The sequence below is a fragment of the Mustelus asterias genome, chromosome 6 (genome assembly GCF_964213995.1).
Source record: "Mustelus asterias chromosome 6, sMusAst1.hap1.1, whole genome shotgun sequence".
NCBI lineage: Eukaryota > Metazoa > Chordata > Chondrichthyes > Carcharhiniformes > Triakidae > Mustelus > Mustelus asterias.
In genome coordinates, this window is record NC_135806.1 from 134894769 (window position 1) to 134918785 (window position 24017).

The 24017-nt window shown below is 48.0% G+C and overlaps 1 protein-coding gene across 5 annotated transcripts in view; it reads right to left on the bottom strand.

The window, feature by feature from the left end:
- Positions 1-24017, bottom strand: part of palld (palladin, cytoskeletal associated protein) — a 460036-nt gene that overhangs the window by 24773 nt on the left and 411246 nt on the right. For all 5 annotated transcript variants that reach the window (XM_078215142.1, XM_078215143.1, XM_078215145.1 and 2 more), the window contains 5 exons: positions 21888-21989; positions 16767-16985; positions 15263-15412; positions 8858-8952; positions 172-304 (listed from right to left, as the gene is read on the bottom strand). In XM_078215142.1, the coding sequence (XP_078071268.1) occupies positions 172-304; positions 8858-8952; positions 15263-15412; positions 16767-16985; positions 21888-21989 (699 nt within the window). The remainder of the gene's footprint in view (positions 1-171; positions 305-8857; positions 8953-15262; positions 15413-16766; positions 16986-21887; positions 21990-24017) is intronic.

A 24017-nucleotide genomic window follows, 5' to 3' on the forward strand; every position in this document is an offset into this window, starting at 1 on the left:
GGAGGAATTAGACAGATTTTTAATTGGTAATGGGTTGAAGAGTTATGGGGAGAAGGCAGGAAAATGGGGATGAGGAGCATAACAGCCATGATCGAATGGCGGAACAGACTCGATGGGCCGAATGGCCTAATTACGTTCCTATATCTTATGAACTTATCAGTTTCTGCTTACCTTGCAGTCCATCCTGCAGAGCTTCCCCTCCTGAACGACCATGTCCCCCGGTGCTTGCAGGAAGTGAGGCCGGAAGAAACGTTCCTGGATGGCCTCAGTTTCCTCCCCGCTGTCTCTGGAACGGGACCGAGGCCTGCGGGCAATACAGAAATCATATTAGCTGGAACAGGTTTCTAATAATCCCGCCTCTCAGAGAATATAGTTACCCACTGGGAAAAATATAACAAGACTGACATTGTTTATCCATTTGTCCCAATCCACCCTGGCACAATGCCTGTGATCAAAAAGTATTTTCTCGGGGGGCTTGACAGGGTAGGTGCTGAGGGGCTGTTTCCCCTTGTCAGAGAGTCGAGGACCAGAGGGCATAATCTCAGAGTGAGGGGGGTCACCCATTTCAGACAGAGATTAGGAGGAATTTCTTCTCTCAGAGGGCAGTGAATCAGTGGAATTCTTTACCGCAGAGGGTTGTAGAGGCTGGGTCGTTAAATATGTTCAAGACTGAGATAGACAGCTTTTTAACCAGTAAGGGAATCGAGGGTTATGGGGATAAGGTGGAAAAGTGGAGTTGAGGATTATCACATCAGATCGGTCACGATCTCATTGAATTGTTGGGTCAGGCTTGATGGGCCGAATGGCCTACTTCTGCTCCTACATCTCCTGGCCTTTATGGTTGGTGATTCAAGAGAATGATATTAGAACCGAGAGGTTTTTTTAGTTCTTTCATGGGATGTGAACGTCATTGGTAAGGCCAACATTTGATGCCCATCCCTAATTGCTCTTGAACTGAGTGTCTCGTTCAGCCATTTCAGAGGGCAGTTAAGAATCAACTACATTGCTGCGGCTCTGGAGTCACATGTAGGTCAGATCGGGAAAAGACAACAGAGTTCCTTTCCTCAGGGACATTAGTGAACCAGATGGGTTTTCATGACAATTAATGATCACCATTACCAAGACTAATTTTCAAGCTCTGAATTATTGATCAATTGAATTGAGATTTGACCAGCTGCATTGTTTCCCAGACCATTAGCTTGGGATTCTGGATGACTATTCAAGTGACATTGCCCAATAACCCACACCAATCAGGAAAGATTTAACAGACTAGGCCGCTTTTCTCTAGAAAACAGACGACTGAAAGGGACTTGAATAGACGTCTTTCAGATGGTGAATGAGATTTGATGGAGTAGACATGGAGAAGAGGTTTCTACTTGTAAGTAAGATCAGAACTAGGCCTTAAATATACAACGGCCACTAATTAATCCAATAGGGAATTATCCAGAAGGCAGTTAGAATGGCAATTTTGCCGTTATGACGTATAATAGAGGCAAATAGTACAGACTCCCACCTGAAGCATAAAACACCAGAACGGACCTACTGGACCGAATAGCCTGTTGCCTTGCTCTAAATTCTAACTCCCCAGAGGGTAGGTAGAGTCCTGCTTTTAATGTTTCATCTGAGGTGGCACCTCTGAAAGCACAGCACTCCCTCAGTGCTGCACTGGGAGTGTCAGGTGCTCAGATCTCCAGAGTGGGATTCTGAACCCACAATCTTCAAGAGTATTTCCTTTGCTGTAAAACGCTTTGGATCGCCAGTGTACGTGAAAGACTGTCAGAGAGTCAGGACAGACTCTTTGGGCTGAATGGCCTCTTCCACGCTGTTGGGATTTTGTTTATGATTCTATAATGATAAATAAAAATCTTTCTTAAGGTTTATTTATTAGTGTCACATGTCGGCTTACATTAACACCGCAATTAAATTACTGTGAAAATCCCCGAGTCACCACACTCCGGCGCCTGTTCGGGTACACTATGCCGCTTGCTTTGCACCTTCCAACTTGGAGGTTAAAGAGTACTACTCATGTGGGGCAGCACAGTGGTTATCACTGCTGTTTCACAGGGACCCGGGTTCGATTCCAGGCTTGGGTCACTGTCTGTGCGGAGTTTGCACGTTCTCCCCGTGTCTGCGTGGGTTTCCTCCGGGTGCTCCGGTTTCCTCCCACAGTCTGAAAGACTTGCTGGTTAGGGTGCATTGACCTGAACAGGCGCCGGACTGTGGCGACTAGAGGATTTTCACAGTAACTTCATTGCAATGTTAATGTGAGCCTTACTTGTAACTAATAAATAAACTTTTCAGTGTCACGGTTAACCCTTTGAGACACGGACTTAATAATGTCCACTTCCGTGAAGTGATTGAAGAATATCCCAAGTTAATATTTCAACATGGGATTACAGCGGTAAACCCAACTGCACAAGTGGGGTTGGCTTATTGCATTTACTTCCGTCCAAAAAAAAAACTCTGAAACCTTCAGTCCCGAGGGTGCCCAAGTACATGCCTACAGCCAGTGAAACACAAACTGGGTCTTTTGACAAGACATTTAGTTATAGACTCCAGCTGGACTGTCAAACAGAAACAGGCATCAATTATGGGAGGGCAGTAAATGAGTCGTTCCCCAGTCAACTTCTACTTACATGTTCCAGAAACGCTTGTCTGAAAGAGTTGCTTGTTTGAACATTAAGCCCCCCCGCCCCCCCACCGGCCTCTCTCCTGCACTCACCACCCCCCCCCCCCACCCCCGCCCCCAGTGCCACCGCTGTTATTGAAACAGCATGAAGACAGGTCAAACACACGCGCATCCATCTTGATGAAAACCTTGTGTCACCCCAGATATCCAACAGCACAGAAAAACATACCCCTTGAACTTGTCTGGGAAATTTTACTACGAGATTTTAGGGTCGGGGTTGCTGAAGGATGAAATGACTCTATATATATATATAAAAAAAAGCACAAGAGAGTGTTATTTGATCTGAAATCCTGGGATTTTATTTTCACCATTTCTTTTAACAGCTCCTTGATCAGCACCACTTAGCTTCAAACAGAAACTCATTGGATAAAGTGCTCGGAGACATTTCAATACCATTAACTGTCTTACTTATTCACATTTGGATTGAAAATATCACTCTTGAGTTGTTTGAAGGCCCAGATGTTTTAGCACAGTTCCTGCGTCATAAAATATTCTTCCCGTTTGGTTTCCACACTAACCTTCGCTGTGGCTCAAGAATTGGGAGGGGGGCGCGGGGGCAACACAGTGGTTAGCACTGCTGCCTCACAGCGTCAGGGACCCGGGTTCGACTCCGGCCTCGGGTCACTGTCTGTATGGAGTTTGCATGTTCTCCCCATGTCTGCGTGGGTTTCCTCCGGGTGCTGATTGAAGGGAGATTTGAAGAAGATTGAGGGGAGATTTGATAGAGGTGTATAAGATTTTGATGGGTATAGATAGAGTGAATGCAAGCAGGCTTTTTCCGCTGAGGCGAGGGGAGAAAAAAACCAGAGGGCATGGGTTAAGGGTGAAAGGAGAAAAGTTTAAAGGGAATATTAGGGGGGGCTTCTTCACGCAGAGAGTGGTGGGAGTGTGGAATGAGCTGCCGGATAAAGTGGTAAATGCGGGGTCACTTTTAACATTTAAGAAAAACTTGGACGGGTTCATGGATGAGAGGGGTGTGGAGGGATATGGTCCAAGTGCAGGTCAGTGGGACTAGGCATAAAATGGTTCGGCACAGACAAGAAGGGCCAAAAGGCCTGTTTCTGAGCTGTAATTTTCTATGGTTCTATGCTCCGGTTTCCTCCCACAGTCCTAAAGAAGTGCTGGTTGGGTGCATTGGCCATGCTAAATTGTCCCTAGTGTCGGGATTATCAGGGTAAATAAATTTTAAATTTAAATTTATTTATTAGTCACAAGTAAGGCTTACATTAACACTGCAATGAAGTAACTGAAAATATGTGGGGTTACGGGGATAGGGCCTGGATGGGATTGTGTTCGATGTAGTCTTGCTGGGCCGAATGGCCTCTGTCTGCACTGTAGGGTTCTATGATTCTGAATAAGTGGCCATTGTGATCAGTGACCAGAGGACACGGGTTTAGCTAAATGGCAAATGAACCAGGAGAGGAGAGGGACTACTTTTAAAAACATGGCGACGATTTTTTAATTCATTCGTGTGACCTGGGGCATCGCTGGCTGGCCAGCATTTATTGCCCATTCCTAGTTGTCCGAGGGCAGTTGAGAGTCAACCACATTGCTGTGGCTCTGGAGTCACATGTAGGCCAGACCGGATAAGGATGGCAGATTTCCTCCCATAAAAGGAAATTAGTGAATCAGATGGGTTGTTATGACAATTGACAATGGTTTCATGGTCATCAGTAGATTCTTAATTCCAGATATTTTTAAAAAAATTCAAATTCCACCATCTGCCGTGGCGGGATTCGAACCCGGGTCCCCACAACAGGGCGGCACGGTAGCACAGTGGTGAGCACTGCTGCCTCACAGCTCCAGGGACCTGGGTTCAATTTCCGGCTTGGGTCACTGTCTGTGTGGAATTTGCACGTTCTTCCCGTGTCTGCATGGGTTTCCTCCGGGTGCTCCGGTTTCCTCCCACAGTCTGAAGATGTGCGGGTTAGGTGCATTGGCCGTGCTAAATTGCCCCTTAATGTCCCATGGTGCCTAGGTTAGAGGGATTAGCAGGGTAACTATGTTGAGTTACGGGGATAGGGCCTGGGTGGGATTGTTGTCAGTGGAGACTCAATGGGCCGAATGGCCTCCTTTTGCACTGTAGGAATTCTATGATTCGCTGAGTTTCAGGATTTAACAGTCTAGTGATAACACTACTAGGCCATTGCCTCCCACAAGAAGACGCTGCGTAATTGCAAGTTTTTGTGACGATATGGACGGAGTGCATCAATTTGAGAGTGAGGTCAGAAGAGCTTTCAGAAAGGAATTGGATAAAAATTGCCTGACACATTCCAGCCAACGTCCCTCCTCCACCTCGAAGGGTAAATCCACAGGGCGGCACAATGGCACAGTTGTTAGCACCGCTGCCTCACAGCGCCAGGGACCCGGGTTCAATTCCCGGCTTGGGTCACTGTCTGTGTGGAGTCTGCACGTTCTCCCCGTGTCTGCGTGGGTTTCCTTCGGGTTCTTCAGTTTCCTCCCACAGTCCAAAAAAAAGTGCGGGTTAAGCCGATTGGCCATGCTAAGTTGCTCCTTAGTGTCAGGGGGATTTGTAGGGTAAATGTGTGGGGTTTAGGATAAACATGTAGGGTTAAGGGGACAGGGCCTGGATGGGGTCGATGAATGTGCAAACTCCGCCCAGTCACCCAAAGCCAGAGTCAAACCTGGGTCCCTGGTGCTGTGAAGCAGCAGTGCTGACCACTGACAGTGTAGCACTCCCCCAGTGCTGCACTACAGTGTCAGGCTAGATTATATGTTCAAAGCTCTGGATTGAGACTTGAACCCACAATAGTGACGAGGGGGTGAGAGTTTTACGCACTCGGCCGTGTCTGACACCAACCGGACACGAAAGGTATCCTGTTCTGAGAAATTCGCGGGCAGGACCCCAAACTGGTGCGACATCAAAAGAAAGCAATCGCTCATCCAAGTGCAATAAAAATGCCCGTCACTCAAGGCCAATTTATTCAATTTTATATGGACAAATCTCACAGGAAAGGATCATGGTTTTTCAATTTAGTGTGGGAAGTGCTTCATTTTCCTGTGCTCACAATACTTGGACGAGTTCCCATGACAACCTCTTTAGTGCCTGGAATGGATAATTGGGAATGGTTCCTGCTTCACAAATTTGAGAAAGTGTGAAGCTTTAAATCTATTCTCGGAATGTCTTCCTGACTCTATAACGTCCCCCAGCCCCTCACCCAGTCCGAGGTTCCTCCAATTCCACCACTGACATATACCCAGTTTCTTTCACCCTGACTTAGCGGTGGTGCTTCCAGCTGCCAAGGCACCAAGCTCTGGGACTTTCTCTCTTCCTTTCTCTACCTCCTATGATTTTTTAAATTCATTTCTGGGACATGGGCATGGCTGACTGGCCAGCATCTATTGCCCATCTCTAATTACCCTTGAGGGGCAGTTGAGAGTCATCCACATTGCTGTGGCTCTGGAGTCACATGTAGACCAGATCGGGTAAGGACAGCAGATTTCCTTCCTTAAAGGACATTAGTGAACCAGATGGGGTTTTCCGACAATCGACAATGGTTTCAAGGTCATCATTAGATTCTTAATTCCAGACTTTTTTTTTTAACTGAATTCAAATTCCACCACCTACCATGGCAGGATTCGAACCCCAGTCCCCAGAACCTTAGCTAGGTTTCTGGATTTAATAGTCTAGTGATAATACCACTAGGCCATTGCCTCCCCCTATGAGACTTGGCCTCAAGCCCATCTCCTTGCTGACCACCTCCGCTCAGTCTGCAAGCATGACCCTGACCTTCCTGTCGCTTGCCGTTTCATCTGACCACTTTACACTCAGTCTCACATTTCTGTCCACTTCTGGGCTCAACACTGATCTCAACAATTACAGACCATGAAACTTATCCTCCATTTTTTAATGATATTTGAGAACCATAGAATCCCTATAGTGCAGAAAGAGGCCATTTGGTCCATCGGGTCTGCATCAACTCTCTGAAAGAACATCCCACTCAGGCCCTCCCATCCATCATCCTATGCCTGTAACCCCTCACATAGTACCATGGCTAATTCCCCTAACCTACACATCTTGGGATGCCAAGGGAAAATTTAACATGGCCAATCCACCTGACCTGCACATCTTTGGAGTGTGGGAGGAAACCGGAGCAACCCAGAGGAAACCCACGCGGACAACGTGCAAACTCTGCCCAGGTAGTGTCCTGAGGCTGGAATTGAACCCAGGTCCTTGGAGCTGTGAAGCTGCAGTGCTAACCACTGTGCCACTCAAAAACTAGAGGGTGCCAGTCTGTATCTTTTTATGTTCCAGTAGAGTTGAGAAATACTAAGAGGCAAAAAACATTAGTGGGTGTCATATATAGACCCCCAAACAGCAGAGGTGATGTTGGGAATGGCATTAAACATGAGATTAGAGATGCATGTGATAAGGGAATATCGGTGATCATGGGTGATCTTAATCTGCACATAGATTGGGCAAATCAAATTAGCCACAATGCCGTAGAGGAGGAATTCCTGGAGTGTATACGGGATAGTTTTCTTGACCAATATGTGGAGGAACCAACTAGAGAGCAGGCCATCTTAGACTGGGTACTGTGTAATGAGAAGGGAATCATTGCCAATCTAGCTGTATGAGACCCCTTGGAGACGAGCGACCATAACATGATAGAATTTTTTGTCAAAATAGAGAGTGGAGTAGTTGATTCGGAGACTAGAGTGCTGAATCTTAATAAAGGAAACTATGAGGATATGAGGCGTGAGTTGGTCTTGATAGATTGGGGAGCGTTACTTAAAGGGATGACAGTGGATAGGCAATGGCAAACATTCAAGGAACACATGGGGGAACTGCAGCAACTGTTTATTCCTGTCTGGCACAAACGCAGAATGGGTAAGAGGGCCAATCCATGGCTTACAAAGGAAATTAGAGAGAATATCCGGTCCAAGGAAGAAGCATACAGATTGGCCAAGAAAAATAATAGGTCTGAGAATTGGGAGCAGTTTAGAATTTAGCAAAGAATGATCAAGGGATTGATTAAGAAGGGGAAAATACAGTACGAAAGTAAGCTCACAGGGAACATAAAGACTGACACTATAGATATGTGAAGAGAAAGAAGGTCGGTGAAGACAAATGTAGGTCCCCTACAGACAGAAACGGGGGAATGTATAATAGGGCACAATGTTGGAGAATTGTCCCAATTTACAGCCAGTTTACAGCCATGGTATGCTTTCTCTATACAGCGTGCAAGAAACAATACTTTTCACTGTATACTAATACATGTGACAATCATAAATCAAATCAAATCAAATCAAATCAGATATATGGCACAGAAAGAGGGCAGTCAGCCCAATCAGTCCATGCTAATCTTATACTCCGTTCGAGCCTCCTTCCATCTTTTCACAGATCATAGAATTCCTACAGTGCAAGAGGAGGCCATTCAGCCCATCGAGTCTGCACTAACTCTCCGACAAGGCATCATACTCATGCCCTATCCCCATAACCCCACATATTTACCCCACTAATTTCACTAACCTATACATCTTGGGACACAAAGGGGCAATTTAGCATGGCCAATCCACATCTTTCAGACTGTGGGAGGAAAGTGGAGCACCCAGAGGAAACCCATGCAGACACGGGGAGAACGTGCAGACTCCACACAGTGACCCGAGGCCGGGAATCAAACCCAGATCCCTGGATGTGAGAGGCAGCAGTGCTAACCACTGTGCCACCGTGCCGCCCAGGTATCAAGAGGGATCAGAAAACATGGAGAAATCAGAAGGCTAAGAGGTGACCTGTTTCATCTCTTTAAGATTGCGGAGGGGTTCCATAGACAGAGAGGTGTTCGCACTGGCAGGCAGGTCATAGGTCAGGGGCTCCCTAGACAAGATAATTACTCAAAAATCCAATAAGTATCTCAGGAGAAACTCTGTTCACCAGAGAATGGTTAGAATGTGGAACTCACTCCCACAAGAGGTGGTTGAGGTGAATATCATTGGGGTATTTAAGGGCAAGTTAGAAAAACACATGAAGGGGGAAGTAATGGAAGGATAGGCTGATGGGGTGAGACTAAGAACAGTGGGAAGACACTCTTGTGCAGAATAAACATGGGCACACATCATCTGGGCTGAATGGACAGTCTCTGAATGCCTGAGATTGTCGTAGAGGGCTCGGTTTTGTCAAGACTGGATCCTGCCACGCAAGCTTACCTTCGTCCAGGTGACTGGCCAGCAGGGGAGCGTGGAGAGCGTCCTCTCTGGCTCACAGTTTGAACCATTAGCCTGCCAGTGCAGCTGTTCCTACCCTGTGAAAAGAGGCAGAAAACAATCAAATGGACGGTCGAATAAACCAGTTAACTGCTGAGATCTCCACACTCCACCAATTCCGCCCTCTTCAGCATCATCAATTCTTCACCCCCACTGCTCCTCTCTCTCTCCCCCCCCCACCCCCCCCCTCCCCACCCCCCCCCCTCCACACCCCCCCCCTCCACACCCCCCCCCTCCACACCCCCCCCTCCACCCCCCCCCCTCCACACCCCCCCCTCCACACCCCCCCCTCCACACCCCCCCTCCACCCCCCCCACTCCATCCCCCCCCCTCCACACCCCCCCCCCCTCCACCCCCCCCACTCCCTCCACCCCCCCCCCGGCCAACATTGGTGGTTATGCTTTCAGCTGACTGGGCCTTAAACCTTAGAATTCCCACTCTAAACCTTTCCATCTTTTCCTCCCCCTTCCAACTTTCCCTCTCTACCCTTTCATTTCTCTCTCTTCCCTCTTTCTCTTCTGTTCTCTTTCTCCACCCTGTCTCTCTGCCTCTCTCCCTCCCCACTTTCACCCCCCCCACCTCTCACTCCCCTTTCCCTTTCCCCCTCCCCTATCTTCCCCTCTCTTGCCCTCTTCTCCACTCTCTTTCTCCTCTCTCCCCCTTTCTCTCTCTCCCCCCCGCCCCTCTCCTCTTTTAAGACATTCCTTAAAACTTATCTCTTTTCCTACGCTTTTGGCTATTAATCCTAATATCTCCTTATGTGGTTCACTGTCAAATTCTGTCTGATTGTAAAGCATTTTGGAATGTTTCACTATCTTAAAGGTGTTATATAAAATGCCAGTTGTTGAATATGAATAATTATATTCATAACATTATGACTTTTGAATCACATGTTATGTTCTGATCAATGATTAATATGGCAACCAATGGCTGGAGTCAGATGTCGATGGGGGCGTAGGGCCTGTGGCCTATGGGAGAGGCAGTGTGAGCTCCGTATACATGGACACTCGAGGCTCTGCACCAGTTTCATGGTCCCGGGCCCTCACGCACGCAGATAAGAACATTTACAGCACAGAAACAGACCACTCAGCCCAACCTGTCTGCACACCTTTAGGGAAGGAAATCTGCCATCCTTACCTGGTCTGGCTCCAGAGCCTCATCAATGTGGTTGACTCTCAACTGCCCTCCAAGGGCACCTAGGGATGGGCAATAAATGCTGGCCCAGCCAATGATGCCCATGTCCCACGAATGAATGAAAAAAAAAACACCTGTGTTTGTTCCCACCCTCGCAGGCTATCCTTCTGTTCATAGAATCCCTACAGTCCAAGAAGGAGGCCATTCGGTCCATCGAGCCTGCACCGACAACAATCCCACCCAGACCTATCCCCATAACCACATGCATTTACCCTAGCTGGAGGCATGGTAGCACAGTGGTTAGCACTGCTGCTTCACAGCTCCAGGGACCTGGGTTCGATTCCCGGCTCGGGTCACTGTCTGTGTGGAGTTTGCAAATTCTCCTCGTGTCTGCGTGGGTTTTCTCCGGGTGCTCCAGTTTCCTCCCACAGTCCAAAGATGTGCGGGTTAGGTTGATTGGCCATGCTAAAAAATTGCCCCTTAGTGTCCTGAGATGCGTAGGTTAGAGGGATTAGTGGGTAAATCTGTAGGGATATGGGAGTAGGGTCTGGGTGGGATTGTGGCCAGTGCAGACTCGATGGGCCGAATGGCCTCTTTCTGTACTGTAGGGTTTCTATGATTTCTAGCTAGTCCCCCTGACACCAAGGGGCAATTTAGCATGGCCAATCCACCTAATCCACACATCTTTGGACTGTGGGAGGAAACCGGAGCACCCGGAGGAAACCCACGCAGACACGGAGAGAACATGCAAACTCCACACAGACAGTGACCATAGGCCGGAATTGAACCCGGGTCCCTAGCACTGTGAGGCAGCAGTGCCAACCACTGTGCCACCCTGCCACCCCTTTCTCCCTCACATGTTTATCAAGTTTATCCTTAAAAAAACATCCAATCTGTTGTTCTCAATCACTCCGTGGTCGGACTTTCCAAGTTCTAACTTCTCTGTGGGTAAAGAGGGTTTTTTTATGAATTACTTATTGAGCTTATTGGGGACTACCTGACGTTTATGGTCCTTAAAGTTTGGACCTGCCCGTTTGAGTGGAACAATCTTCTCCACTACTACACTACCAACCCTGTCATGAATTCTGAGGACCTTGATTGGTCACCCTCAGCCTTCTCCTCGTGAACTGACAGTCGGGTTTTCATCATAGCTAATCTGCTTTGAGCTGAAGTTTACAGAACAACAGAACAATCTTCCCAGCAATTCATTCCCTCGGCTCACTGCTGCTTTTCTGTGGCATGACATTCAACATCTTTAGAATACTGAGAAATGTTAAGGAACAAGAGGGGCCTTAGTGTGTATGTCCACAGATCCCCGATGGTGACTGGACAGTTAGGTCAGGTGGTCAAGGAAGCCCACACCGGGCGACAGGGTGGCACAGTGGTTAACACTGCTGCCTCACAGCTCCAGGGACCTGGGTTCGATTCCTGGCTTGGGTCACTGCCTGTGCAGAGTCTGCACAGTCTCCCCATGTCTGCGTGGGTTTCCTTCAGGTGCTCCAGTTTCCACCCACAGTCTAAGGCTGCACGGGTTAGATGGATTGGCCATGCTAAATTGCCCCTTAGTGTCCCAGGATGCGCAAGTTAGAGGGATTAGTGGAGTAAATGTTTGTGGTTACGGGGATAGGGCCTGGGTGGGATTGTTGTCGGTGCAGGCTCGATGGGCCTGTAAGGATTCTATGATCCTTGGCTTTTATTAGTCAAGGCAGAGAGTTGGGAGGTGATTCTGGAATGTAAAACCCTAGTTAGGCCACACCTGGAGCGGTGTGTGTAGTTCTGGTCACTGTGTTACACAAAAGATGTGATTGATCTAGAGATTGTACGGTGGAGATTTATGAGATTGTTGCCTGGACTGGAGAGCTTTATTTATTGGCTCAGATTGTTTGAACAGAGGAGGCTGAGGGGATACCTAATTCAAGTGTATAAGAGGAGTCCAGATAGAGTGCATATGAAGATCCCATTCACCCTGGTTGAGGGGGTCCATATTGAGGGCATGTCTATAACCAGGGGGCATAGATTTAAGCGAAGTGGTAAGAGGTTTAAAAGAGATCCAAAGGGCAGGTCTACTAAGTCAGTTAGGATTGTATTCACTGGAGTTTAGAAGAGCGAGAGGAGATCTCATAGAAACTTATAAAATTCTAACAGGATTAAACAGGGTAGATTCAGAAAGAAATACAGAAAATGCTGGAAAATCTCAGCAGGTCTGACTGCATCTGTGGGGAGAGAATAGAGCCAATGTTTCGAGCCTAAATGACTCTTCATCAGAGCTCATTTTCTGTCTCTATGTTCTCCCTACAGATGCTGTCAGTTCTGCTGAGATTTTCCAGCATTTTCTCCTTTTGCTTCAGATTAGTATGGCTCCTTCTCTGCTCAAGACTGCAAGAAACTACAAAAGGTCGGGAATGTAGCCCAGTCCATCACTCAAACCAGCCTCCCATCCATTGACTCTGTCTACACTTCCTGCTGCCTCGGCAAAGCAGCCAGCATAATTAAGGACCCCACGCACTCCGGACATTCTCTCTTCCACCTTCTTCCATTGGAAAAAAGATACAGAAGTCTGAGGTCACGTACCAACCGACTCAAGAACAGCTTCTTCCCTGCTGCTGTCAGACTTTTGAATGGAACAATCTCGCACTAAGTTGATCTTTCTCTACACCCTAGCTACGACTGTAACGCTACATTCTGCACTCTCGTTTCCTTCTCTATGAACGGTATGCTTTGTCAGTAGAGCGCGCAAGGAACAATACTTTTCACTATGTGACAATAATAAATCAAATCAAGATGGGCCAAATGGCCTCCGTCTGCTCCGTATCATGTTGTGACTGGGGGAAGGGTATAGGTGTTGCCGGGTAACCAGATTGAGGGGAAATCTGGGTGCAGGAAGCTCACGGTTCGTAGCTCTCACTCCAGCCATTGATCAGTCTTTGTTGGGGTTTGAGCTGGATTTGACTGATGGTTCACCCTGCAAAGGCTTTTATTTTGTATTTGATGTTTTTCTTAAGTTCTGTTTTGTTGGGCTGGAGTTCTTCACTCGCACTGCCTTACATTCGGTAGACCAAACAGGAACTGGAGTGGGTGCGCAAAACATAACCGCAAACTCTCCAAAACTATGTAAACAGACCATTTCTCAGGTTTAGAACTGAATAGATTTTCTGTGTTGATCTTTTAAAATGATTATCCAGAAAGAATCCACAAATCCAATCATTGCATACCTGGAGAACACTGTACAGAAGACCTATAGCCAGAGTTTCTTCTTACAGATTTTGCAAACGGTTAGCACTGCTGCCTCACAGTGCCAGGGACCTGGGTTCGATTCCCGGCTTGGGTCACTGTCTGTGTGGACCTTACACGTTCTCCCTGTGTCCGCGTGGGTTTCCTCCGAGTGCTCCGGTTTCCTCCCACAGTTCAAAGATATGCCGGTTAAATGGATTGGCCATGCTAAATTGCCCCTTAGTGTCAAGGGAATTAGCTAGGGGTAAATGCATGGGGTTATGTGGATAGGGCCTGGGTGGGATTGTGGTCGGTGCAGACTAGATGGACCAAATGGCCTCCTCCTGCACTGTCGGAATCTATGATCTCTGATCTACTTGTGCCACTAATAAATAAACTTTAAAAAAATACGCCATTGGCCAAGTTGTCCATTGACTTCACACTGAAATGCTGCGGTCAATGTATTAGCATGGACCCTGGACAAGTTCTCTACAAATTGACCTCAACCTAATGGGCTGGAGGGGAACGAGAAGGAAAACGAAAAGTGGGTTGAAACAGTTGCTTAGTACAAATATAATCGGGTTGGATTTTTCCACAGAATCGACTGTGTGTCTTACGGTGGCCCACCATTGGCTATCGGTGGGATCTTCTGGTCCTGCCGTTATCAATGGGGTTTCCCTCTGTCACCCTCGCTGCTGGGGATGGCGGGAGAGGAAGTTTCCGCCAGCCTGAATGTCAGGAAGATTCTGGCCAATGTCTCAAATCCAGTTATCCGAAAACTGGCAAGGTCAGAAAACCGGGCAATCATTTTCAAGCTGCCCTGCCTGGAATTTTAATTATTCTTAGATGAGTAATTAGATGAGTTGTTTTGTTTCGCTAGCTGCCATATTGGCGCGGCGGCCCACTGAACAGTTATCAGTTTGACGAGCCTGTCTTTTCCCTCCGAGTGGCTCGAGCAACCCTTCAAAGAACAAAGAAAATTACAGCACAGGAACAGGCCCTTCGGCCCTCCAAGCCTGCACCGACCATGCTGCCCGTCTGAACTAAAACCCCCGACCCTTCCGGGGACCATATCCCTCCATTCCCATCCTATTCATGTATTTGTCAAGACGCCTCTTAAAAGTCACTATCGTATCTGCTTCCACTACCTCTCACGGCAGCAAGTTCCAGGAACCCACCCCCTTCTGTGTAAAAAAACTTGCCTCGTACATCTCCTTTAAACCTTGCCCCTCGCACCTTAAACCTGTGCCCCCCAGTAATTGACTCTTCCACCCTGGGAAAAAGCTTCTGACTATCCACTCTGTCCATGCCCCTCATAATCTTGTAGACTTCTATCAGGTCGCCACTCAACCTCCGTCGTTCCAGTGAGAACAAACCGAGTTTCTCCAACCTCTCCTCAAGTTTCTCCAACCCTTGAATGGAGCCGACCCAGCTCAAACTGTGTGACGCAACCTGAACTGCCCAACCCTGGCAAGATCGGGAATCCAACATGAACTGGGGACCGAGGTTGCGTTTTTGAGACAGTGCACGTACTGTACAGAACTTGAATCTTGCTGAAAAGAGAGGCACGTTGCTCACATCAGGACAAAACCGGGAATGCTAGATATGAAACAATCACAACAATTTATACCATGTGGGTGGAATCTGACAGGGGCGGGGCCAAAAGATGCAGTGAGCCAATCAAAAGCCCATTTGCTTTGGCGGGAGAGGCTGTAAAATTCCGCCTCAGATGTAAAGGATGTTGATTGGCTGAACTAGTCAAAGTCAACTCAGCGACTAATCAACCCTACCATTGAACGTCTGAGAGTTGGCGTGTATAGCATTGGACGGGCCCTGTTGACGGGGAATGAAAAATGACCAAAGATAAAAGGGTACACACCAATACATCTGCTCCAAAACCAAGTGACATTCTCACACCCAATGTTGTCACACGCAACTTTCACAATCAGTATTTTATGCCCCTCCACCCACTTATGCACAAAAGTATGAATTGACTCCACTCACCAGAGGGTTGGCCACCATGATGGTATAATTCCCATCATCGTCGAGCGTGGCAGCTTCAGTGTGGAGGGAACAAGTTCCGTCTGCCTCTCGCTGAATCTGGTAGTGTTCGCTGCGTTTGGAGATTTGTTTGCCATCTTTGAACCAGTAGACCTAGTGGGGGTGTGGAGGGAAGAGGAGTAACTAACTCGTACTGGAAGGCCAAGCGCGGCATCACTCTCACAATGTCTGCAATGCATCCAGACAATAGGGTGAGGAGGAACTGCATGCTCTCTCATTAACAGTGAGGTTTTGAAGTGAAAACACAATACCAATTAACCCAACCACATGGACTGCAATTGTTCAAGGCGGCAGCTTGTGGAGCCTGATCGCCTTCTCAAAATCAATTGGGAAAAAAGGTCATAAATTTTCCCTCTCCAGCAACACTCACACTCCATGAAGATATTCTAAAAGAACAAAGCAAAGTACAGCACAGGAACAGGCCCTTCGGCCCTCCAAGCCTGTGCTGATCATGAGGACTTAACTAAAACAAACCAAAATCTGCCCCTACTCGGTCCGTATCCCTCTATTCCCTCCCTATTCATGGACCCATCCAGATGCCTCTTAAATGTCGCTAATGTGCCTGCTTCCACCACCTCCTCTGTTCTAAAAGGTTTATTTACTAGTGTTACAAGTAGGCTTACATTAACACTGCAATGAAGTTACTGTGAAAATCCCCTAGTCGCCACACTACGGCGCCTGTTCGGGTACATTGAGGGAGAATTTAGCATGGCCAATGCATCTAACCTGCACATCTTTGGACTGTGGGAGGAAACCAGAGCACCCGGAGGAAACCCATGCAGACACGGGAAAAACGTGCAGACTCCACACAGACAGTGACCGAAGCCGGGAATCGAACCCGGGTCCCTGGCGCTGTGAGGCAGCAGTGCTAACCACTGTGCCACCCCAGCAGTACGTTCCAGGCACCCACCACCGTCTGCATGAAAACTTCCCCACACATCACCCTTAAACTTTCCCCCTCTTATCTTGAACCTATGCCTGCTTGCAATTGACACTTCCACCCTGGGAAAAAGCCTCTGACTATCCACCCTGTCTATGCCTCTCATCATTTTGTAGACCTCTATCAGGTTTCCCCTCATCCTCCGTCTTTCCAGTGAAAACAATCCTAGTTTATTCAACCTCTCCTCATAGCCAACACCCTCGAGACCAGGCAACATCCTGGTGAACCTTCTATGCATCCAAAACTTCCAGATCCTTCTGGTAGTGTGGCGACTAGAACTGCACGCAGTACTCTAATAATAAGTATTCAGCCTTAAATATATCCAAAGATGGAGCATCCACAAGCCTATAGGAGGATAATTTTCAGGGCGGAAGGGCAAGAGGGGGACTAATTGGGTAGCTCTTTCACAGAGCTGGCAGAGGCACCAGGGGCCAAATGGACTCCTTTCCTGCTGACAGATTGACCTCCTGATCCTCATACTCGCATTCTTGTGGTTGCATCTTGTACCTTTGGCATGGGGTCGCCGGCCACTTTGCAAGTGAAAGTCACTGACGTGCCCTCGAATAATTTGATGTGTTTTAGCTTCCTCTCGAATGCCGGCGCGGTGCCGTGTTCGGGCAGCTCATCGTGCTGGACTTCCTCGTCCGACTCATCTACTGGCGAGCGCTCCAAGCGAAACTCAATCTCGTTGATCAACCTCTGCTCAAAACTGGAGACCTTGTATTCCTGAAAGAAAAACCCAAAATGTAAAGTCAAAGTAAAAGTGAAGTTTACTTATTCATGTCACAATTAACACTGCAATGAAGTTACTGTGAAATTCCCCTAGTTGCCACATTCCGGCTCTTGTTCGGGTCAATGCAACTAACCAGCACGTCTTTTGGACTGTGGCAGGAAACCCACGCAGACATGGGAAGAACGTGCAGACTCCACTCAGACAAGCCAGGAATCGAACCTGGGTCCCTGGCGCTGTGAGGCAGCAGTGCTAGCCACCGTGCCGCTCTGTATGTCAACATCAAAATTTCAACATCAAACGGAGGCTGGGTTAACATGGGAGATGGATAATGTCCCATCTGCCTACATTGTGAAGCTTCTCTTTAGACTCGAGGAGACAGAGTGACCTAATAGAGGACAGGAAAGTTTGTCCATAGATTCCACGGTATAGACAGCGAATTGAATCTGTTTTTCCGACAATCAACAATTGTTTTATGGTCATCATTTAATTCCAGATGTTTTTTATTGAATTCAAATTTCACCGTCTGCCGTGGTGGGATTTGAACCTGGGTCCTCAGATCTGACCCGGGGTCTCTGGAGTACTAGCCCAGTGACAACACCATGATGCCATCGCCTCGCCCATTAGTGTAGTCAGATATTTGTTGACCGGCCTGGACATGATGGGCTGAACGGACTCCTGTGTTGTAAATGTCAAGGAATATCGGAAGCAGTTTCTCCTTTTCTATAAACTCTTCATGATTTGAAGACTTCTACCAAAACTCTCCTTAGAGTTGAAGAACTCCAGGTTTTGCAGTCTCTCCACGTAATAGAAGTCCCCAATCCCCTGGTATCATTCCAGCAAGTGTCCTCTTGTTAGTGCACAGTACACAAAAGCACAAACAATACCCCCTTCGGGGCCCAGCTGCGAGAGACGCATTCCGTGGGCTATCACACAACGTCTTATTTTCAAAGGAACTGTGCCCCTCAGAGAAGGTCAGAGACACGCAGAGAGCAGAGGTCAATCCAGGGGCTCTCCTACACTTAGAAATCACAGAGGGGGGGGGGGGGGGGGGTGAAACGCCTTTGAGCAGGAATACGGACAGTGGCACTGAACACATCGCCGTCCTGACGCAAACCAAATGAGAGGGCGCAGGAGGATTGGAGGGTCAGCAAGGTTCAACGGTTTCAAAAGCAAAGCTGAGAGAAAGGGAGGGAGGCTGGAAAAATATCCAATAACCCCGAGATTAACCTGCAGAGTGATGGGAAAACCCCACGCAGATATTCTGCAGCAGCCAGCAACCCTGTGAAGAGCAGGAAGACAACAATCCCAGGATACAGGAGGAGATGCTGCCACAGTGATAGTTTCACTGGCAATGTAATCTAGATGCTAAGACAAGGGAACAAGGGCTCAAATCTCACCACGGTATTAATGGTGGGATTTAAATACAATTATTAATATTAATAAAATCTGGAATATAAAGCTAGTTTCACTAAAGATGACCATGATAACTATCATCGACCGTTGTAATAATAGAATTCTACACAGCAGAAGGAGGCCATTCAGCCCATCGAGTCGGCACCGACCACAATCCCACCCAGGCCCTACCTCCCTAACCCAATGCATTTACCCTAGCTAGTCCCCCTGACATTAAGGGGCAATTTAGCATGGCCAATCCACCTAAACCACACATCTTTGGGCTGTGGGAGGAAACCGCAGCACCCGGAGGAAACCCACGGGGAGAATGTACAAACTTCGCACAGACAGTGACCCAAGCCGGGACTCAAACCCGGATCTCTGGCGCTGTGAGGCAGCAGTGCTAACCCACTGTGCCATCGTGCTGCCCCTCTGGTTCACTAATGTCCTTCAGGGAAAGAAATCTGCCATCCTTGCCTGGTCTGGCCTACATGCGACTCCAGAGCCACAGCAATGTGGTTGACTCTCAACTGCCCTCTGAAATGGCCCAGCAAGCCACTTAGTTCAAGGGATATCAGAGATATCAAGAAACAGCTAATGGCACTGGAAAGGCTATGGGCATTAACAATATTCCAACAACAGTACTGAGTACTTGTGCTCCAGAACTTGCCGCTCCCTTAGCCAAGCTCTTCCAGTACAGTACACTGGCATCTACCCAACAATGTGGAAAATTGCCCAGGTGTGTCCTGTACACAAAAAGCAGGACAAATCCAACCCGGCCAATTACCGCCCAGTCTACTCTCGATCATCAGTAAAGTGATGGAAGGGGTCATCGACAGTGCTCAGCACCTGCTCAGCAATAACATCTTCACTGATGCTCAGCTTGGTTTCTGCCAGGGTCACTCAACTCCTGACCTCATTAAAGCCATGGTTCAAACATGGACCAAACACCTGAATGCCAGAGGTGAGGTGGGCTGCACAGTGGCACAGTGAGGCACTGTTGTCTCATGGCGCCAGGGACCCGGGTTCGGTTTCCACCTTGGGTCACTGTCAGTGTGGAGTCCGCACGTTCTCCCCATGTCTGCGTGGGTTTCCTCCGGGCGCTCCGGTTTCATCCCACAGTCCAAAGATGCGTAGGTTACTTGGATTATGTGATTAGGGGGAAAGGGCAGGGGGTTGGGCCTGGGTTAGATGCTGTTTTGGAGAGTCGGTGCAAACTGGATGGGCCAAATGTCCCCCTTCAGCACTATAGGGATTCTATGATTCGATGAGAGTGATGGTCTTGACATCAAGGCAGCATTTGACCGAGGATGATATCAAAGAGCCCGAGCAAAACTGAACCAGGGGAAAACTCTCCACTGGTTGGAGTCATACCTGGCACAAAGGAAGATGGTTGGAGTTGTGGAGGGTCAGTCACTTCAGGAGTCCCTCAGGGTAGTGTCATAGGCCCAACAATCTTCAACTGCTTCATCAATGACCTTCCCTCCATCATAAGGTCAAAAATGGTGATGTTTGCCGAAGACTGCACAATGTTCAGCACCATTCACAACTCCTCAGATACTGAAGCAGTCCATGTCCAAATGCAGCAAGGCCTGGACAATATCCAGACTTGGGCTGACAAGTGGCAAATACCATTTGCACCACATAAGTGCCATACAATGGCCATCACCAACAAGAGAGCAACTAACCATTGCCCCGTGACATACAATAGCATTATCATCGCTGACTCTCACTATCAACATCCTGGGGGTTACCACTGACCAGAAACTGAACCGGACTAGCCATTTAAATACTGTGGCTACAAGACTAGGTCAGAGACTAGGAATCCTGCAGTGAGTAACTCACCTCCTGACTCCCCAAAGCCTGTCCACCATCTACAAGACACAAGTCAGGAGTGTGATGGAATACTCCCCACTTGCCTGGGTGAGTGCAGCTCCAACAACACTCAATAAACATGACACCCTCCAGGACAAAACAGTCCTCTTGATTGGCACCTCTTTCACAAACATTCACTCCCTCCACCACCGATGCACAGTGGCAGGCGTGGATACACCATCTACAAGATGCACTGCAGGAACTCACCAAGGCTTCTTAGCAGCACCTTCCAAACGCATAACCACTTCCATCCAGGAGGACAAGGGCAGCAGATACCTGGGAACACCACCACCTGGAGGTTCCCCTCCAAATCACTCACCATCCTGAAATATATCGGCGTTCCTTCAATGTTGCTGGGTCAAAATCCTGGAACTCTCTCCCTAATAGCACTGAGGGTGTACCTACACCACATGCACTGTCATGGTTCAAGAAGGTAGCTCACCACCACCTTCTCAAGGTCAATGAGGGATGGACAACAAATGCTGGGCTAGCCCACACCCCGTAAATGAATTAAATAAATCAATAACTAAATGTTGGTCTTGCCAGTTTTGCTCACATCCAATGAAAGAATAAAAAGAATACATATTTTGGCACTCTCTGCCCGAGTGAACTCGATCAGAACTTGCCCCCTCCCTCACACTTTAGACAATAAAATTCTGAATAATCTGAGGCAATTAGTTCCTGTTGCTCAGTTTTCCCCCATCTCCCACACTGAAATAAAGCAAGGACAGAACGGGAAAGAAAACGGTGCTTTAATTCAAATTGAGAATCAAGTCATTAGCCTGAAGAATACATTGTCATTCTGTTTCACTCCAGTCTCATCAGAATTGGCGGGATACACAATGAGATTACAAGCTACCACTGCATCACTGGAAAAACGTTTGCGGCGCAGAATCAGTCTTGTTCACTCAATAGAAACATAGAAACCAGAAGCAGGAAAAGGCCATTCGCCCCTGCGAGCCTGCTCCACCATTCATTTTGATCATGGCTGATCATTGAATTCAATATCCTGATCCCCCCTTCCTCCCATACCCCTTGATCCCTTTAGCCCCAAGAGCTATGTCTAATTTCTTCTTGAAATCATACGATGTTTTGGCCTCAACTACATTCTGTGGTAGTGCATTCCACACATTCACCACCCTCTGGCTGAAGAAATTTCTCCTCACCTCAGTTCTAAAAGGTTTACCCCTTATCCTCAAACTATGACCCCTAGTTCTGGACTCCCCCACCATCGGGAACATTCTTTCTGAATCTACCCCGTCTAACTCTGTTAGAATTTTATACGTTTCTATGAGATCCCCTCTCACTCTTCTAAACTCCAGTGAATATAATCCTAACCGACTTAATCTCTCCTCATATAACAGACCTGCCATCCCAGGAATCAGCCTGGTAAACCTTCGCTGTACTCCCTCTATAGCAAGGACATCCTTCTTCAGAAAAGGACACCAAAACTGCACACAATACTCCAGGTGTGGCCTCACCAATTCACTATACAATTGCAGTAAAACATCCCTATCCCGATACTCAAATCCTCGTGCTGTGAAGGCCAACGCTTTCTTACACAAAACGGAATTTCAAAGAACGACTTGAATTGAGTGCCACAAACGGCGAATGCCAGCCAAACCCACCTGGGCCGCAGGCTCATCCTCGGCCTCCTGGAAGTTGAAGACAGTGGCGACATTGTCTGCTCCCAGAAGCCTCCGGGCCATCTTTTCCTCATAGGTCAATCTCTGAAGGGATGGTGGTGGTGGTGGTGGTGGGGGGGGGGAGGGGGGGGGGAGGGTACAGGAGGAGGGAAGAAAAGAAACAGAAATAAGACACAGATGTAGACCATACACAATAAACATAGAAACATAGAAGATAGGAGCAGGAGGAGGCCATTTGGCCCTTCGAACCTGCTCCGCCATTCACTATGATCATGGCTGATCATTCAAGTCAATAGCCTAATCCTGCTTTTTCCCCATAACCTTGATCCCATTCGCCCCAAGTGCGATATCCAGCCGCCTCTTGAATACATTCAATGTTTTGGCATCAACTACTTCCTGTGGTAATGAATTCCACAGACTCACCCACTCTTAGGGTGAAGAAATGTCTCCTCATCTCCGTCCTAAATGGTCTACCCTGAATCCTCAGATTGTGACCAGATAAGCAAGTTAAGTAAAAGTCAGCCCAAGTGATTGGCAGCTGGAAAACTGGAACCACCACAGAACACCGAGTATCCTTTCGAAAGGCGGTGAAAAATGGGCTTCCAATTATTTTGTTCGCTCGGTATGAGAGATTCATTGCTCCCCTTTTTTGTCTAAAGATCCCACGATGCTCTTGACATCAAGGCAGCATTTGTGTTTTCAGCTCTTGTTTCAGAGCTCCACAGTATTTTGCTTTTTATTTCAGAGGTGGAGGGGCGTAGGGAGGTTAGGGTCTGAGCTATCAAAGGCATGGCCACCAGTCATGGAGTGGTATCACGGCAACTGCAGCAGATACTAGAATGAGGGCGCAAATATCTCAGGGGATCGTAGGGTTGGAGGGGGTTACAGAGATCGGGAGGGATGAGACAATGGAGGATTCAAAATCAATAATGAGCATTTTTAAATCAATATGTTGCCTGATCAGGAGCCAGTAAAGGTCAACGAGCCCAGGGACAAGGGGGAAATGGGACTTACTGGGAGTTAAGACACAGGCAACTGGGTTCAAACTTTCCGTAGGGTAAAATGTAGGAGACCAGCCAGCAGTGCATTCATGGAATCATAGAATCTCCCCAGTGCAGAAGGAGGCCATTCGGCCGGTCAAGCCTGCACTGACAACGATCCCACCCAGGCAATATCCCTGCAACTCCACATATTTACCCTGCTAATCCCCTGACACGAGGGTCAATTTAGCATGGCCAATCAACCTAACCCGCACATCTTTGGACTGTGGGAGGAAACCGGAGCACCCGGAGGAAACCCACGCAGACACGGGGAGAATGTGCAAACTCCACACAGACAGTGACCCGAGCTGGGAATTGAACCCGGGTCCCTGGTGCTGTGAGGCAGCAGTGCTAACCACTGTGCCACCGTGGTGCTCTTGGAAGAGTTGAATCTAGAGGTAATGGAGACATGAATGAGGGTTTCAGCAGCAGATGAGCTGAGGGAGGGGTGAATTGGTTCCATGTTTTGGAGACACATGGGATCTCATCAGAATTACAACACTCCGGTGACAACTCAGCACCTGCTCAGCATTGCATTGCACCATCAGCCTGCATTATATGATCCAAATGGTGCCTTTCAAATCCACAACATTTGGACCCAATGGAAAGTCATAGAATCATACAGCACAGAAGAGGCCCTTCGGCCCATCAAGTCTGCATTGGCATGTGAGAAACACCTGACCTCCCACCTAATCCCATTTACCAGCACTTGGCCCATATGTTATGATATGCCAGGTGCTCATCCAGGTACTTTTTAAAGGATGCGAGGCATCCCGCCTCCGCCACCTTCCCAGGCAGCGCATTCCAGACCGTCACCACCCGCCGGGTAAGAAAGCTTTTCCTCAAATCCCCCTAAACTTCCTGCCCCTCACCCTTGAACCTATGTCCCCTCGTGACTGACCCTTCAACTAAGGGGAACAGCTGCTTCTTATCCACTTTGTCTATGCCCCTCAATCTTGATGTGGAATCACAAGGTTTCGGAGCGCTGCTCCTTCATCAGGTGAGTCACTGACTTGATGAAGGAGCAGCGCTCTGAAAGCTCATGATTCCAAATAAACCGATTGGACTTTAA